Genomic DNA, 19,783 nt, shown 5'->3' with positions numbered 1-19,783 from the left:
ACACCAGTTGCTCCAAAAAATCAGGAGCAACTGAGGCCGAAACTTGGGCCCATAATTCCTACAAAAGTTTGATTCCTAAATAAAATGCATTTTTATGAGCTAGAATTGTGCAGGAACAGAGCTGTTCAGAATACACTGCAAGAACAAGTGGTGTGCACACAATTGGGTAATGTGCACTGTTAAGAGATTTCTTCACAGCATATTATGTGTACGTTATGCAGAGAATTTGGTTGTGTAAGCTTGAGTAGTTCGCTCGTGTTATTTTTCTAAATAAAGTACACAAAACAATATTATGCACTTGAGTCTGGGTAACTCCAAGCATGTGCATACAATGCAGAGGCAACTGGTAATGTTACAGAGCAAGAGAGGACTTGGGGCTCCTTGTGGATAAAACATTGAAGGTTCAGGAACAGTGTGAAATGGCTGCTTGGGTAAATTACTGGAGGGCTCCTGGTGCTCATACAACTGTAGAACAATATGAGTTAGTAACCCTTTGGAGAGAAGGGTAATAGATAAAAGCAAAAATATGCTGACTTTTATTGCAAAGGTTTACATGAAGTAATTTTTCTTCAATAAATAAAATATTTGCAGAGTGATAACAACTACATCTTAAAGGAAATAATGTAACTTTACAGTAGAAAAATTATTTTGTGACCCAATTGATTTTTTTTCTCAGGCTGCAAACCCTGGCTGTTGTCTGGAAGATTTTGTGAGGTGGTACTCGCCACGTGACTATATTGAGGACGAATTGACCGATGAAGCAGGTGACAAGATTCTCAAGGGAGAGTTAAGTGCCAGAATGAAAATCCCCGGTAACATGTGGGTGGAGGCATGGGAAACGGCGAAGCCAATTCCTGCTCGACGACAGAGACGTCTCTTTGATGACACAAAGGAGGCTGAAAAGGTATGACTGACTTTAATAGTTATGTTAGTGATGGTGTAATGAGGGGAAGCCAAAACGATTAGAGGAGGTATGAAGAAAGACTGCAGGGCACATAAAGGGAAATAGTAAAGGATCTTAGATAATTGAAAAGTAAAATAATAAAGACTAGAGAGAATTAGAGATGAGAAAGAAAATCTCCTGAAGGTATGACAGGCATAATGTGAGTACTTGCTTCAGTTTATACACGAGTATGATATTAGAAATGGAAAGATACAAGAGCAGCAGCTGCAACAATTAGATAGGATAACAATAGTTATGGAGGCAGCACTGAAAAATTTGGTGAAATTCAAGGTGTAAAAGGCACTGTTGTCCTGCATTGTACAATGCTGAGGGAAGTCGGAGCAGAAATAATTGACTCTCAACATCCTTGGACATGGCAGTTATGCCAGAGGATTGTAAAGCTGTCTTTATAAAGAAAAGCAAAAAGGATAAACCAGGTAACTATAACTTAATATTGGTAATAGGAAAGCTTCAAGAGAGCAGGTTTGTTCAATACATTAGGCACTAGCCCTGTGCAGCTAATTGCATGGCGTATACTTACGTTTTTCGTGCGTTTATTGGTAAAATAGTAAGACGAAAAATAGAGTGAATGTTCGATTTTTGACCATTGAGTGTTTTACTTCTTCAGTTACTGAATGGTGGTAGAAGTTAGTTAAGTAAATATACATGGGAAGTACATTTGTCTATGTTGTGTGAATCTATGTAAGGTGATTTCTACTAAAATTAGCACATGTGGCTAAAATGGTGTCGCTGTAGCCACCCTTGTGGCTAGTTAGCAATCTTTATTGGACAACACCGTTGTAGAGGGCTTAATATGAGATGCAATTAAAATTTCATTAGAAGGACATGGATTAATTAAGAGCAGCCAGCCTGATGCCAGCATGAGAGGCTTTGAAGGGAGTCGTGTTTTCATTAAATCAAAAGAAGGTTAAGAGAAGTTTCGTAAGAGGCATATGGAATGCTTGCCTTTATTAGCCAAGGCATAGAATACAAAAGCCGGGGGTGGTTATGCTTGAATTGTATAAAACACTGGTTAGGCCCCAGTTGGAGTACTGAGTGCAGTTCTGGTCACCACATTACAGGAAGGATGTGATTGCACTGGAGAGGGTGCAGAGGAGATTTACAAGGATGTTGCCAGGAGTGAGGAAGCTAAGCTATGAGGACAGATTAGATAGGCTGGATTTATTTTCATTGGAACAGAGGAGGCTGAGGGGAGACCTCATTGAGGTGTGTAAAATTATGAGGGGCCGAGATATCGTGGATAGAAAGGGTCTATTTCCCTTAGCAGAGGAGTCAACAACCAGGGGGCATAAATTTAAAGTAAGTGGTAGAAGGTTTTGAGGGGAAATTTCTTCATGCAGAGGGTTGTGGGGGTCTGGAACTCACTGCCTGAAAGGGTGGTAGTGGCAGAAACCCTCACCACATTTAAAAAGTACTTGGATGTGCACCTGAAGTGCCGTAACCTGCAGGGTTACGAACCTAGAGCTGGTAGGTGGGATTAGGCTGGATAGCCTTTTAGTGGCTGGCATGGACATGATGGGCCGAAATGGCCTCTTTCCGTGCTGTAAACTTCTATGATTCTATGAGGTATTAAAATTGAGGGGTTTTGATAAGGTAAAACTATTTTCACTGGTTGGTGAGTTGGTAACTAGAGGGTATACATTTAAGATCATTACGGAAAGAATGAAGAGAGCTTAGGAGAATTCTTTTTAGAGAGTTGTTACGTGGAATGTCCTACCAGAAACCTTGATGGATGCAGTATTGGTATCCATATTGGCCGTTGAAAGAAAAGATGAATATTTATCAAGTAATAATTAAAGAGAAGGGGCAAGGACATGGATAGCAATTTTCCCTCTAATTTTTTTTTGTACCGAGTAGGCCATGAACTCCTTTGAATATGATTGTTTTTATCCTTGGGCAAATTTTACAACAACTTTTACTACAACAGCAACGGCAGCCACTTAAAAGCATATATCATCATCATAGGCGGTCCCTCGAAACAAGGATGACTTGCTTCCACGCCAAAAAAGGATGAGTTCACAGGTGTTTCAATGAAGGACCCGAACTACGTCCTTCAGGGTGGAAGATGCCTGCATGTGGATTTTTTTTAACGTGTGCTGGCCGTTGCACACCAGCCACCACACGGGCTTGAGAGAGCTAGGTCTTGGTCCAATGGCAAGGATTACCCAAGACGACTGGAGACCAGCTCTGCTGCATGGACCTAGTGTGCGCACACATCGCAGTGTGTATAGAAACATAGAAAATAGGTGCAGGAGTAGGCCATTCAGCCCTTCGAGCCTGCACCACCATTCGATAAGATCATGGCTGATCATTTCCTCAGTACCTCTTTCCTGCTTTCTCTCCATACCCCTTAATCCCCTTAGCCGTAAGGGCCATATCTAACTCCCTCTTGAATATATCCAATGAACTGGCATCAACAACTCTCTGCGGCAGGGAATTCCACAGGTTAACAAATTCCACAGGTTAACAACTCTCTGAGTGAAGAAGTTTCTCCTCATCTCAGTCCTAAATGGCCTACCCCTTATCCTAAGACTGTGTCCCCTGGTTCTGGACTTCCCCAACATCGGGAACAATCTACCCACATCTAACCTGTCCCGTCCCGTCAGAATCTTGTATATTTCTGAGATCCCCTCTCATCCTTCTAAACTCCAATGTATAAGGGCCCAGTTGATCCAGACTCTCCTCATATGTCAGTCCAGCCATCCCGGGAATCAGCCTGGTGAACCTTCGCTGCACTCCCTCAATAGCAAGAACGTCCTTCCTCAGATTAGGAGACCAAACCTGAACACAATATTCCAGGTGAGGCCTCACCAAGGCCCTGTACAACTGCACTAAGACCTCCCTGCTCCTATACTCAGATCCCCTAGCTACCATTTGCCTTCTTTACCGCCTGCTATACCTGTATGCCAACTTTCAATGACTGATGAACCATGATACCCAGGTCTCATTGCACCTCCCCTTTTCCTAATCTGCCACCATTCAGATAATCTGTCTTCGTGTTTTTGCCCCCAAAGTGGATAAGCTCACATTTTTCCACATTATACTGCATCTGCCATGCATTTGCCCACTCATCTAACCCGTCTAAGTCACCCTGCGGCCTCTTAGCGTCCCCCTCACAGCTCACACCGCCACCCAGTTTAGTGTCATCTGCAAACTTGGAGATATTACACTCAATTCCTTCATCCAAATCATTGATGTATATTGTAAAGAGCTGGGGTTCCAGCACTGAGCCCTGCAGCACTCCACTAGTCACTGCCTGCCATTCTGAAAAGGACCCGTTTATCCCGACTATCTGCTTCCTGTCTGCCAACCAGTTCTCTATCCACGTCAGTATATTACCCCCAATACCATGTGCTTTGATTTTGCACACTAATCTCTTGTGTGGGACCTTGTCAAAATCTTTTGAAAGTCCAAATACACCACATCCACTGGTTTTCCCATGTCCACTAGTTATGTCCTCAAAAAATTCCAGAAGATTTGTCAAGCATGATTTCCCCTTCATAAATCCATGCTGACTTGGACCGATCCTGTCATTGCTTTCCAAATGTGCTGCTTTTTAATCCTTAATAATTGATTCCAACATTTTCCCTACCACTGATGTCAGGCTAACTGGTCTATAATTACTCGCTTTCTCTCTCCCTCCCTTTTTAAAAAGTGGTGTTACATTAGCTACCCTCCAGTCCATAGGAACTGATCCAGAGTCGATAGACTGTTGGAAAATGATCACCAATGCATCCACTATTTCTAGGGCCACTTCCTTAAGTACTCTGGGATGCAGACTATCAGGCCCCGGGGATTTATCAGCCTTCAATCCCATCAATTTCCCGCCTAATAAGGATATCCTTCAGTGTCTGACTGCAAGGGACCTACGTTTGTCTTCACTAATCTTTTTCTCTTTACATATCTATAGAAGCTTTTGCAGTCAGTTTTTATGTTCCTGGCAAGCTTCTTCTCGTACTCTATTTTCCCCCTCTAAATTAAACCCTTTATCCTCCTCTGCTGAATTCTAAATTTCTCCCAGTCCTCCGGTTTGCTGCTGTTTCTGGCCAATTTATATGCCTCTTCCTTGGATTTAACACTATCTTTAATTTCCCTTGTTAGCTACATTTAAGCCACCTTCCCTGTTTTATTTTTACTCCAGACAGGGATGTACAATTGCTGAAGTTCATCCATGTGATCTTTAAATGTTTGCCATTGTTTATCCACCGTCAACCCTTTAAGTATCATTTGCCAGTCTATTCTAGCCAATTCATGCCTCAAACCATCGAAGTTACCTTTCCTTAAGTTCAGGACCCTAGTTTCTGAATTAACTGTGTCACTCTCCATCTTAATAAAGAATTCTACCATATTATGGTCACTCTTCCCCAAGGGATCTCGCACAGGAAGATTGCCAATTAGTCCTTTCTCATTTCACATCACCCAGTCTAGGATGGCCAGCTCTCTGGCTGGTTCCTCGACAAATTGTTCTAGAAAACCATCCCTAATACACTCCAGGAAATCCTCCTCCACTGCATTGCTACCAGTTTGGTTAGCCCAATCAATATGTTGATTAAAGTCATCCATGATAACTGCTGTACCTTTATTGCATGCGTCCCTAATTTCTTGTTTGATGCTGTCCCCAACTTTACTACTACTGTTTGGTGGTCTGTACACAACTCCCACTAGCGTTTTCTGCCCCTTGGTATTCCGCAGCTCCACCCATACCGATTCCACATCATCCAAGTTAATGTCCTTTCTTACTATAGCATTAATTTCCCCTTTAACCAACAATGCCACCCTGCCTCCTTTTCCTTCCTGTTTATCCTTCCTAAATGTTGAATACCCCTGGATGTTGAGTTCCCAGCCTTGGTCACCCTGGAGCCATGTCTCAGTGATGCCAATTACATCATATCCGTTAACTGTTAATTCGTCCACCTTATTCCGAATACTCCTCGCATTGAGGCACAGAGTCTTCAGGCTTGTCTTTCTAACACACTTTGCTCCTTTAGAATTTTGCTGTAATATCACCCTTTTTGCTTTTTGCCTTGGGTTTCTCTGCACTCCACTTTTACTTTTCTTCTTTCTATCTTTTGCTTCTGCCCCCATTCTACTTCCTCTTTCTCCCTGCATAGGTTCCCATCCCCCTGCCATATTAGTTTAACTCCTCCCCAACAGCACTAGCAAACACTCCCCCTAGGACATTGGTTCCGGTCCTGCCCAGGTGCAGACCATCCGGTTTGTACTGGTCCCACCTCCCCCAGAACCGGTTCCAATGTCTCAGGAATTTGAATCCCTCCCTGCTGCACCACTCCTCAAGCCACGTATTTATCTGAGCTATCCTGCGATTCCTAGTCTGACTAGCACGTGACACTGGTAACAATCCTGAGATTACTACTTTTGAGGTCCTACTTTTTAATTTAGCTCCTAGCTCCCTAAATTCGTCTTGTAGGACCTCATCCCTTTTTTTTTTAACCTATATCGTTGGTACCGTCTTATGTCAGGAGCTGGGTCAACCCTTTCCTCTACACCTTGCTGATGAAAACTTAAGAGTACCTGAAAAAACAACGGATGAACTCCATGGAGTTCTCGCAAAGGAAACACCACAGGAATTCATCCCAAAGATCAGTGTCTCTGGGAGTCAGCATGCACCAACAATGTATCACACAATTAAAAGGAACTAGAGAGAAGGCTTGTACAATTTAACATGTGAGTATATATGTGGAAGTTATTTTTAATTATTTTTCCTTTGTCCATTTTAAGTAGGTAATTTTCACTAACAGATCATCTCGACCTATCGCGTGTACACATGGGTGATCTTATCTTGTTCCTCCATCGTATAAAGTCATTGAAATAATGTGCGGGGTCTGGTTGGTTTTTCTAATTTGTCTATTTAAACTGAAGGAGTCGAGGAAGATAACTCTTTAAAGTATAGACCTATTTTAATAGTGAAAATATATGACTTAAAAATGTGGTTTGCCTTGAACAATAATCATTTATCAATATAAAATGAGTGAGTACTTTGAACTAAAAGTACTCAAACATTGCTTCTTTTGGTGACCATGTTTCTTTAACTTCTTACAGCAACCTATTTTGGAAAGACACTAAATGTATTTAAAACAGTCCCTCACAATCTCTAAGTTGTATCAGTGAATCTAAAAAAGGACATTCATATTTCAAGAACAGACTAGACATCAGAGTCGTATTGACCTCCGAGCTGATCCGATCCGAATTGGAATGGTGTTTGGCAAGAGCCCTATAACTCTTTCCCCCCCTCCCTCCCCCCCGAGCATTGTCTCGGACAGCTGATGACTAATGGCGGCCGCAGGAAAGAGAGGATCAAAGGGGAAGAGAGATACTGGACAGGAGAGAGGAGATCGGAGGGAGAGGGAGAGGGAGCGCAAGGATCAGAGGGGAGATGAGGTCAGGAACTCTGATGGGGAGGGCAGGTGGTCAGGAACTCGGGGGGTAAAAGAGCACAAAGAGGATGGGGAAGAATGTAATTCGGATCTAAGGGAAGGGGGGGGTGGAAAAGAGGGAGAGAATGAGAGCGAGGACTTAGAATTATAGAAATTTACAGCACAGGAGGCCGCCATTTCGGCCCATCGTGTCCGTGCCAGCTGACCAAGAGCTATCCAGCCTAATCCCATTTTCCAACTCTCCTGTATGTTACGGCACTCTAAGTGCACATCCAAGTATTTTTTTAAATGTGGTGAGATTTTCTGCCTCTATCACCCTTTCAGGCAGTGAATTCCAGACCCCGACCACCCTCTGGGTAAAGAAATTTCCCTTCATATCTCCTCGATATCTCCCCCCAATTACTTTAAATCTGTGCCCACTGGTTGTTGACCCCTCTGCCAAGGGAAACAGGTCCTGCCTATCCACTCTATCCAGGCCCCTCATCATTTTATACACCTCAATCAGGTCTCCCCTCAGCCTTCTCTGTTCCAAAGAAAACAGACTCAGCATCTCCAATCTTTCCTCATAGCCAAAATTCTCCAGTCCAGGCAACATTCTTGTAAATCTCCTCTGCACCCTCTCCAGTGCAATCACATCTTTCCTGTAATATGGTGACCAGAACTGCACAGTACTCCAGCTGTGGCCTAACCAGTGTTTTATACAGTTCAAGCATAACATCCTTGCTCTTGTATTCCACGCCTCGACTAATAAAGGCAAGTATTCCACATGCCTTCTTAACCACATTATCTACCTAGCCTGCTACCTTCAGGGTTCTGTGGACTTGCACTCCAAAGTCCCTTTGTTCCTCTACACTTTTCAGTGTCGCACCATTTAATGTGTATTCCCTTGCCTTGTTAGACCTCCACTTATCCAGATTGAATTCCATTTGCCATTGTTCTGCCCACCTGACCAGTACATTGATATCTTCCTGCATTCCGCAACTTTCTTCTTCTTCTTCAACTACACAGCCTATTTTAGTGTCACCTGCAAACTTCTTAATCATAAACCCAACATTCAAGTCCAAGTCATTGATATATATCACAAAAAGCAAGGGACCCAGCACTGAGCCCTGTGGAATCCCACTGATTACCGCCTTCCAGTCGTAAAAACACCCATCAACCATTATCCTTTGCTTCCTGCCCGAGCCAATTTTGGATCCAATTTGCCACTTTGCCCTGGATCCTATGGGCTTTTACTTTTGTGACCAGTGGGACCTCATCAAAAGCTTTGTTAAAATGCATATACACCACATCATACGCACTACTCTCATCGACCCTGCTGGTTACCTCCTCGAAAAATTCAATCAAGTTAGTTAGACACGACCTTCCCTTAACAAATCCATGCTGACTGACCTTGATTAATCAATGTCTTTCCAAATGAAGATTTATCCTGCCCCTCAGGATTTTTTCCAATACTTTTCCCACCACTGAGGTTAGGCTAACTGGCCTGTAATTACTCGGTCTATCCCTTTCTCCCTTTTTAAACAAAGGTACAACAACGTTAGCAGCCCTCCAGTCCTCTGGAACCACACGTAGCCAGAGAGGACTGGAATATGATGATCAAAGCCTCTGCTATTTCCTCTTTTGCTGCTCTTAACAGCCTGGGATACATTTCAACCGGGCCTGAGGATTTATCCACTTTCAAAGCTGCTAAGCCCCTTAATACTTCCTCTCAGTATGTTTATCTCATCTAATATTTCACACTCCTCTTCCCTCATTGCAAATCACCACTCTCTTTTGTGAAAACAGATGCAAAGTCTTCTATTTCCACACACATATTTCCTTTATGGTCTCTAATAGGCCCCACTCTTTCTCTAGTTACTCTCTTGCTCTTAATGTATTTATAAAACATCTTTGGGTTTTCCCAGATTCTTCTTACCAACATTCTTTCATGCTCTCTTTTTGCTTTCCTGATATCTTTTTTAATTGCACCCCTGCACTTTTTATACTCCTCTATAGAGTTTCTGCAGTATTGAGTTCTCGGTATCTGTTATAAGCTTCCCTTTTTTTCCTTTATCTTACCCTGTATGTCCCTCGACATCCAGGGGGTTCTAGATTTGTTAGCCCCACCCTTTTTCTTTAAGGGAACAGATGCTAAGACGGGGCACAGATCGGGGCGGCTCTGCATAATAGACAGAGCAGCTAAAGTTGTGTCGACAGTTTAAAATTAGAGCTGAAGCTGGTTTGATTGAAGACTTTATAATATACATAGATGGCCTGGAAGAGGGGACAGAGTGTAGTGTAACAAAATTTGCAGATGACACAAAGATTAGTGGGAAAGCAGGTTGTGTAGAGGACACAGAGAGGCTGCAAAGAGATTTAGATAGGTTAAGCGCATGGGCTAAGGTTTGGCAGATGGAATACAATGTCGGAAAATGTGAGGTCATCCACCTTGTGAGGGAAAAAAAACAGTAAAAGGGAATATTATTTGAATGGGGAGAAATTACAACATGCTGCAGTGCAGAGGGACCTGGGGGTCCTTGTACATGAATCCCAAAAAGTTAGTTTGCAGGTGCAGCAGGTAATCAGGAAGGCGAATGGAATGTTGGCCTTCATTGTGAGAGGGATGGAGTACAAAAACAGGGAGATCCTGCTGCAACTGTACAGGGTATTGGTGAGGCTGCACCTGGAGTACTGCGTGCAGTTTTGGTCACCTTACTTAAGGAAGGATATACTAGCTTTGGAAGGGGTACAGAGACGATTCACTCGGCTGATTCCGGAGACAAGGAGGTTACCTTATGATGATAGATTGAGTAGACTGGGTCTTTACTCGTTGGAGTTCAGAAGGATGAGGGGTGATCTTATAGAAACATTTAAAATAATGAAGGGGATAGACAAGATACAGGCAGAGAGGTTGTTTCCACTGGTCGGGGAGAGTAGAACTAGGGAGCACAGCCTCAAAATACGGGGGAGCCAATTTAAAACCGAGTTGAGAAGGAATTTCTTCTCCCAGAGGGTTGTGAATCTGTGGAATTCTCTGCCCAAGGAAGCAGTTGAGGCTAGCTCATTGAATATATTCAAATCACAGATAGATTTTTAACCAATAAGGGAATTAAGGGTTATGGGGAGCGGGCAGGTAAGTGGAGCTGAGTCCACGGCCAGATCAGCCATGATCTTGTTGAATGGCGGAACAGGCTCGAGGAGCTAGATGGCCTGCTCCTGTTCCTAATTCTTATGTTCTTATTAATGTTGGGGAAGTCCAGAACCAGTGGTCACAGTCTAATGATAAGGGGTAAGCCATTTAGGACCGAGATGAGGAGAAAGTTCTTCACCCAGAGAGTGGTAAACCTGTGGAATTCTCTACCACAGAAAGTTGTTGAGGCCAATTCACTGAATATATTCAAAAAGGAGTTAGATGTGGTCCTTACTACTCGGGGGATCAAGGGGTATGGCGAGAAAGCAGGAATGGGGTACTGAAGTTGCATGTTCAGCCATGAACTCATTGAATGGTGGTGCAGGCTCGAAGGGCCGAATGGCCTACTCCTGCACCTATTTTCTATGTTTAGTGGTATATCATCATGGCATACGTCATTGCTTGCCTCAATTCATCTGCTGCTGAAGTCCTCATCCATGCCTTTGTTACCTCTAAACTTCACTATTCCAATGTATTCCTGGCTGCCTCCCACATTCTACCCTACGTAAACTAGAGATGATCCAAAACCCGGCTGCCCATGTCCTAATTTGCACCATGTCCCGCTCACCCATCACCCCTGTGCTCGCTGACCTACATTGGCTTCCGGTTAAGCAACGCCTCAATTTCAAAATTCTCGTCCTTGTTTTCAAATCCCTCCATGGCCTCACCCCTTCCTATCTCTGTAATCTCCTCCAACCCCACAACACCCCACCCCCATGAGACGTTTCACTACATTAAAGGCGCTATATAAATACAAGTTGTTGTTGTCATATGATTCACAGGAGGGTAAAACAATGATATTTTATTAGAGCTGAAGTCATTGGACTGTGAAGATAATAGAACCAATGTCCTCATAAATACTGTAGGGACAATGCTTCACACTTCAAAAGAAAAACATACACACTGATTACAACAACTATAAAGCCACAAGGGAGTCTTAAGCTCTGGAGACAGTGCAAGCAAGAGCCACAAGGTTGATCCCTAGTGACAGAGAACTGAGTTATAAGGAAATTCTGGATTTAAAAACATGGATTTTTTTCCTGTTAATTGCCAAATGGAGCATGGAGGAAAGTATTGAATACTTTTTACATCTCTTCACAAATTGCAAAACGTATCCCAGTAATTTATGAAATCTCAGTGTAGAAGACAGAACGTTATATTAAAGAAAATCACAATCACTGGATAGATTCTGGTAGGAAAAGCCACTAACCCATCCTAGCTCATCCATCCAGAAAAACACTACTGTCTAACCTGCAGCCATCCAATCATTTCATCCAACTGTTTCTTAAATGATGCCAGAATTTTTGCCTCTACTGCGCTACCCAGAAGTGTATTATATATATTGAGTGCTCCTTTTTTGAAGAACTTGTTAACAGTCCTAAATTTCCTTTCCATTTAATGGGACTTCTGTGCCTGTCACTATTTCAGCTTGAAGTTGTATTCCAGGTTTATCTGTTCTACCTCTGAGGTTCCCTCTTAGTCATCATCTTTCAAAGCTGAATGGCCTGTTTTTATTGAACATTACAAGATATACAGAAGGAAATTGTAAGGTTCTTTGTGTATGTGGGGGAGGGTAGATGTAATTTACAAGTTTTACTGATGGATTTTTAGCCATATTTTAAATTGTATTTATCTTCAGATTTAGACCTATGCACTTGAGATAATGGGGCATATGTTTTCTCTCAGGTTCTCCACTACTTAGTTGGCTTGAAACCTGCAGATTTGACTAGGCATTTACTACCATGCATCTTGCATGCTGCGCTGCTGAAGGTTAAAGAAGAAGGTAAAACAGTTTTGTAAGATTATATAACAAAGTATTAACAGGTTTAAATACTTGTAATTGTTTATGATTGATTAAATCTTAATTAGCTGTTTATTATGCTTTTAAAATAGTTTCTGGTCTCCATGCATATTGCTTTATCTTTGTTTTAATGGTGCTATTTATTTATTTACCAACTTCAACAGAATCTATGGAAGATATCCCCTCTGTAAGAAAAATAATTCAGCAGATCATTACTCATGCTAGCAAACTTTTAAGATATTCAAACCCTGACATCAAAAAATTGGAAGTAAGTTTTGCTGACATTACCACTTAAGATTTTCAAATAGGCAAAAGGACCCTTTAGAAAATAGGGAAATGTAACTATCTGACTTTCTATATAGGAAATAATTAGTCAGATAATCGCTTCAGAAGCCATTATTGCAAGATCTCGATCACTTCAAGCCAAATTTGGAATTAAGAAATGTGAAAAAGAAGATGAACGTGAAGAATTGGAAAGGTAAAAGATATATTACATTGGTTTATTTCCTAATCGGTAACTGATAATGTGTTTTGATATACTTACTAACTTTGTCAGTTGGATAAACCTGAAATGGACAGTGAATAATCTTGTGCAGTATTTGGGGCTACACTGGATCAATGGATTGTAATTTAAGTAACATTTTAAGAAAGATTAAGTAATTCCAAAAACATAGAAAAGCTTCTTAACACAGCGTAAGTGTAAAAAAGGTCTATGAGAAGTGATATGATCATGTAAGTATGTAACATCACATTTCTTGGGTCTGTTTTCTTGGCTCAACTATTGGCAGCGTACCATATGCCTAGGAATTCCCTCTCTGAACCTTTCCGTCTCTACCTCAAAATTTTAATACGCTCCTTAAAACCAACTTCTTTGACCAAGCTTTTGGTCACCTGTCCAAATATCGCATGTGCCTTGGTGTCAAATTCTGTTTGATGGTGCTCGTGAAACACCTTGGGATGTTTTACCACTATATAAATGTAAGTTGCTGTTCTTCATTTTATATCAAAGCTCTATCCTCACTAGCTTGATAGTAGTTGTTTTCTAATGCTTAGGTGACCATTCTAATTATCTTTTTCCTAATTAATTGTATTGAGCTATAAAAGATGCTATAGATATAATTTTCTGACAAATGGCAGAAGCCCAAAATATTGATGTTTTGTGGTCCTTACAAATTTACAGCCACAGACAAGTTTATAAGATTCAAGTTTTGTTTTAAATACAGAAAACAAAGTTAGCTGACCAATTTGTTTAACTTTTTAAATACTGAAGATAGATTTCAAAATGAAAATAAAACTGGTTTGTTCTGAGACTGCGATAAATACTTTGATACAATATTTTCTGCTTTATAATGCTGAACCTTAAGGCATAATTATTAAAACTATATTGGGTTTCAAACAGCATTAATGTTTTGATTTCTATAATATTTTCCTGTCAAATGGGCTGAGAACCATTTGATCCAGGGTACAAATAAGTATTTAAGTGACCCAGGGGCTGGGCTGGCAGTATTCTCCTCCATCTTCCTCAGGTTCAATTGGGCAGGCAAGCGGCCTCTGCTTGGCACCTTATCCTGATTGCATTGCAGAACTAGGACCTTTCTATTGTGGGGAACTGTCTGTGTAAATCTGTGTCACATCAAGTTAGGGCTCTTAATTACATCAGCAAATAACTCTTGGGTGCAATCTACAGTCACATTTGTACTTTATTTACCAGCGGTATTAAAATAGAAGCATTGTCAGAGGTTTCATCTTAAATTCTATATTAGGATATCACAATCTTAACTTTGTTTTAAAAAAAATGTATTGGGTAAACTACTTTTTTTGTTTGAATGTTTTTTGACCTTTTCCCTTAGAAGTATGGATTATGAATACAGCACTAAATGTGCTCCATGTTACCTGGCTATCTTGCATAATGGCTTTAAATTTGATGCTTCTATCAGACTTATAGAAACTTCGCTTTAGATTTGATCAAAAATTGAACTGAAATGTTGGGCATGCTATTGGGCATACAGAAGATTGACATATCAAGAAACTGATTCACTGTTTAATATTTTTTTTTAATTAGGTTTGTGAGCTATCTTTTAGAACAGCCAGAAGTACCAGTCATTGGAGCAGGACGAGGGCCTACAGGGAGCATTATTTACAAACTATTTGTGAATGCACAAAGGGTGAGGACAAACTGATACTGAATGTCAATACTTGGATTTGATTCTGAAATAGTTTTGATTGATTTTTTTAAAAAGTAGGGCAAAACAATTGCCAAAGAAATGGTACGCAATACATTACATTTAATTCATATTCTGTTGATGACATTGCACAAGGGAATTTAAGTGAACACATGGTCAAGTTACTTTATTAAAATAAGAAAACTAAGGGTTTCTAATGTTATACATTAGCAGACATGTTACCACAGCTTCCAATTCAAACATAAATACACACAGCTAACTCTTAAAAGTATCTTTGTAACGATTAATGGAGAGTCACATTTATGTTACCACAGAAATATTTGTGTAGTGCTCTTCATACTTCAAGTTAAGTTTTGTTCAACATACCAGGGTAAGATCACAGCTCCTTTTAAATGTTTTCAGCCAATACCACTTGACCTTCCTATATAGGGTGCCAAACAGTGAGGTCAATGACTTGCTACCCTATATGTGTCAATTGCTATTTTAAGCCAAGGAGGCAAGATTTGATAATTAAATGAGGAATGAATTGCCCTGTTTTGAAATAATTTTTGAACAAGGAATAGACAACTTGTTAAATAATAGTGTGAAACTGTTAATACACTTAGTATTAACTTGTTTGTAAATGTACCATAGAGGCAGGTTATACATAAGCATAGAATACCAAACTTATGAAGGAATCTGCTTCCAAGTATATATTATTGGATATTCTGCTCCTAGCTGAACAGTCATTAATTTCTAAGTAAAGATTCCTGATTGAGAGGGGCCAAAGTCCCAGCTGCATTTAGAAAGGGGCGAAGTGTAATCCACAGGGTTAGTGACTGCTGTTTGAGTATTATGTGGATTAAGAATTAGAGCGAGTATTCTGCATTCATTCTCAAATACAGAAGTATTTAGGGTCAATTGGAATCAGGCCTGCAACCAATATTGCTGCTATTTCTTTCGGCATCATGATTCTGTTTTCTTTATTCATTGCAACAATAAATCCAGCTCCTATCACCCAATGATCACAACTATACACTGATGGTAATGTGCATGTACAGTATGTGTAGCTATGAATACATTGTGAAGTGGAGCACATTTAAATGAATCTACCATTTAGTCTCAAAATTATGGTGGCAAGTTAGATTCAATGGCAACAGTGAGAATAAACTCTGGCATAAGAAATAGGAGCAGGAGTCGGCCATTTGGTCCCTTGAGCCTGCTCTGCCATTTATGGCTGATCTGATCATGGGCTCAGATCCACTTCCCTGCCCGCTCCCCATATCCCGTTACTCCCTTATCGCTCAAAAATATGTTCATCTCCGCCTTAAATATATTCAATGACCCAGTCTCCACAGCTCTCTGGGGCAGAGAATGCCACAGGTTTACAACCCTCAGAAGAAATTCCTCCTCATCTCAGTTTTAAATGGTGACCCCTTATTCTGAAACTATGCCCCCCTAGTTCCAGATTCCCCCCCCCCCGAGGGGAAACATCCTCTCTGCATCTACCTTGTCAAGCCCCCTCATTACCTTATATGTTTCAATAAGATCACCTCTCATTAGAAACATAGAACATAGAAAATAGGTGCAGGAGTAGGCCATTCAATGAGTTCATGGCTGAACATGCAACCTCAGTACCCACTTCCTCGCCATACCCCTTGATCCCCCTAGTAGTAAGGACTTCATCTAACTCCCTTTTGAATATATTTAGTGAATTGGCCTCAACAACTTTCTGTGGTCGAGAATTCCACAGGTTCACCACTCTCTGGGTGAAGAAGTTTCTCCTCATCTCGGTCCTAAATGGCTTACCCCTTATCGTTAGAATGTGACCCCTGGTTCTGGACTTCCCCAACATTGGGAACATTCTTCCTGCATCTAACCTGTCAGAACCCATCAGAATTTTAAATGTTTCTATGAGGTCCCCTCTCATTCTTCTGAACTCCAGTGAATACAAGCCCAGTTGATCCAGCCTTTCTTGATAGGTCAGTCCCACCATCCTGGGAATCAGTCTGGTGAACCTTCGCTGCACTCCCTCAATAGCAAGAATGTCCTTCCTCAAGTTAGGAGACCAAAACTGTACACAATACTCCAGGTGTGGCCTCACCAAGGCCCTGTACAACTGTAGCAACACCTCCCTGCCCCTGTACTCAAATCCCCTCGCTATGAAGGCCAACATGCCATTTGCTTTCTTAACCGCCTGCTGTACCTGCATGCCAAGCTTCAATGACTGATGTACCATGACACCCAGGTCTCGTTGCACCTCCCCTTTTCCTAATCTGTCACCATTCAGATAATAGTCTGTCTCTCTGTTTTTACTCTTTGCTTCCTGTCTGACAACCAGTTCTCAATCCACATCAGCACACTATCCCCAATCCCATGTGCTTTAACTTTGCACATTAATCTCTTGTGTGGGACCTTGTCGAAAGCCTTCTGAAAGTCCAAATATACCACATCAACTGGTTCTCCCTTGTCCACTCTACTGGAAACATCCTCAAAAAATTACAGAAGATTTGTCAAGCATGATTTCCCTTTCACAAATCCATGCTGACTTGGACCTATCATGTCACCTCTTTCCAAATGCGCTGCTATGACATCCTTAATAATTGATTCCATCATTTTACCCATTACTGAGGTCAGGTTGACCGGTCTATAATTCCCTGTTTACTCTCTCCCTCTTTTTTAAAAAGTGGGGTTACATTGGCTACCCTCCACTCGATATGAACTGATCCAGAGTCAATGAAATGTTGGAAAATGACTGTCAATGCATCCGCTATTTCCAAGGCCACCTCCTTAAGTACTCTGGGATGCAGTCCATCAGGCCCTGGAGATTTATCGGCCTTCAATCCCATCAATTTCCCCAACACAATTTCCCGACTAATAAGGATTTCCCTCAGTTCCTCCTCCTTACTAGACCCTCTGAGCCCTTTTATATCCGGAAGGTTGTTTGTGTCCTCCTTAGTGAATACCGAACCAAAGTACTTGTTCAATTGGTCTGCCATTTCTTTGTTCCCCGTTATGACTTCCCCTGATTCTGACTGCAGGGGACCTACGTTTGTCTTTACTAACCTTTTTCTCTTTACATATCTATAGAAACTTTTGCAATCCGTCTTAATGTTCCCTGCAAGCTTCTTCTCGTACTCCATTTTCCCTGCCCTAATCAAACCCTTTGTCCTCCTCTGCTGAGTTCTAAATTTCTCCCAGTCCCCAGGTTCGCTGCTATTTCTGGCCAATGTGTATGCCACTTCCTTGGCTTTAATACTATCCCTGATTTCCCTTGATAGCCACGGTTGAGCCACCTTCCCTTTTTTATTTTTACGCCAGACAGGAATGTACAATTGTTGTAGTTCATCCATGCGGTCTCTAAATGTCTGCCATTGCCCATCCACAGTCAACTCCTGAAGTATCATTCGCCAGTCTATCCTAGCCAATTCACGCCTCATACCTTCAAAGTTACCCTTCTTTAAGTTCTGGACTATGGTCTCTGAATTAACTGTTTCATTCTCCATCCTAATGCAGAATTCCACCATATTATGGTCACTCTTCCCCAAGGGGCCTTGCACAACGAGATTGCTAATTAATCCTCTCTCATTGCACAACACCCAGTCTAAGATGGCCTCCCTCTAGTTGGTTCCTCGATATATTGGTCTAGAAAACCATCCCTTATGCAGTCCAGGAAATCCTCATCCACCGTATTGCTTCCAGTTTGGCTAGCCCAATCTATGTGCATATTAAAGTCACCCATTATAACTGCTGCTCCTTTATTGCATGCACCCCTAATTTCCTGTTTGATGCCCTCCCCAACATCACTACTACTGTTTGGAGGTCTGTACACAACTCCCACTAACGTTTTTTGCCCTTTGCTGTTCTGCAGCTCTACCCATATAGATTCCACATCATCCAAGCTAATGTCTTTCCTAACTATTGCATTAATCTCCTCTTTAACCAGCAATGCTACCCCACCTCCTTTTCCTTTTATTCTATCCTTCCTGAATGTTGAATACCACTGGATGTTGAGTTCCCAGCCCTGATCATCCTGGAGCCACGTCTCCGTAATCCCAATCACATCATATTTGTTAACATCTATTTGCACAGTTAATTCATCCAGCTTATTACGGATACTCCTTGCATTCAGACACAAAGCCTTCAGGCTTGTTTTTTTAACACCCTTTGTCCTTTTAGAATTTTGCTGTACAGTGGCCCTTTTTGTTCTTTTTCTTGGGTTTCTCTGCCCTCCACTTTTCCTCATCTCCTTTCTGTCTTTTGCTTTTGTCTCCTTTTTGTTTCCCTCTGTCTCCCTGCATTGGTTCCCATCCCCCTGCCATATTAGTTTAACTCCTCCCCAACAGCACTAGCAAATACTCCCCCTAGGACATTGGTTCCGGTCCTGCCCAGGTGCAGACCTTCCAGTTTGTACTGGTCCCACCTCCCCCAGAACCAGTTCCAATACCCCAGGAATTTGAATCCCTCCCTGCTGCACCACTGCTCAAGCCACGTATTCATCTGCGCTATCCTGCGATTCCTACTCTAACTAGCACGTGGCACTGGTAGCAATCCCGAGATTACTACTTTTGAGGTCCTACTTTTTAATTTAGCTCCTGGCTCCTTAAATTGGTTTCGTAGGACCTCATCCCTTTTTTTAACCTATGTCGTTGGTACCAATGTGCACCACGACAACTGGCTGTTCTCCCTCCCTTTTTAGAATGTCCTGCACCCGCTCCGAGACATCCTTGACCCTTGCACCAGGGAGGCAACATACCATCCTGGAGTCTCGGTTGCGGCCGCAGAAACGCCTATCTATTCCCCTCACAATTGAATCCCCTATCACTATCGCTCTCCCACTCTTTTTCCTGCCCTCCTGTGCAACAGAGCCAGCCACGGTGCCATGAACTTGGCTGCTGCTGCCCTCCCCTGATGAGTCATCCCCCTCAACAGCACTCAAAGCAGTGTATCTGTTTTGCAGGGGGATGACCACAGGGGACCCCTGCACTACTCTTCCTGCTGGTCTTCCATTCCCTAGCTGGCTATGGATCCTTCTCCTGCGGTAAGACCAACTCGCTACACGTGCTACTCACGTCGTTCTCAGCATCGTGGATACTCCAGAGTGAATCCACCCTCAGCTCCAATTCCGCAACGCGGTCCGTCAGGAGCTGGAGGCGGATACACTTCCCGCAGATGTAGTCGTCAGGGACACCGGAAGCGTCCCTGAGTTCCCACATGGTACAGGAGGAGCATATCACGTGACCGAGCTCCCCTGCCATGACTTAACCCTTAGATACACTTAAATTGGCA

At 42.1% G+C, this 19,783-nt stretch overlaps 1 protein-coding gene across 2 annotated transcripts in view; it reads left to right on the top strand.

Moving 5' to 3' along the window:
• Positions 1–19,783, top strand: part of rab3gap1 (RAB3 GTPase activating protein subunit 1) — a 101,142-nt gene that overhangs the window by 74,925 nt on the left and 6,434 nt on the right. For both annotated transcript variants that reach the window (XM_070875421.1, XM_070875420.1), the window contains exons 19-23: positions 677–904; positions 12,218–12,314; positions 12,497–12,600; positions 12,695–12,810; positions 14,395–14,497. In XM_070875421.1, coding sequence (XP_070731522.1) covers positions 677–904; positions 12,218–12,314; positions 12,497–12,600; positions 12,695–12,810; positions 14,395–14,497 — 648 coding nt within the window. The remainder of the gene's footprint in view (positions 1–676; positions 905–12,217; positions 12,315–12,496; positions 12,601–12,694; positions 12,811–14,394; positions 14,498–19,783) is intronic.

The sequence above is a fragment of the Pristiophorus japonicus genome, chromosome 3, assembly GCF_044704955.1.
Source record: "Pristiophorus japonicus isolate sPriJap1 chromosome 3, sPriJap1.hap1, whole genome shotgun sequence".
In the NCBI taxonomy this organism is placed as follows: Eukaryota; Metazoa; Chordata; class Chondrichthyes; family Pristiophoridae; genus Pristiophorus; species Pristiophorus japonicus.
This window is presented reverse-complemented; position numbering and strand designations above follow the sequence as displayed.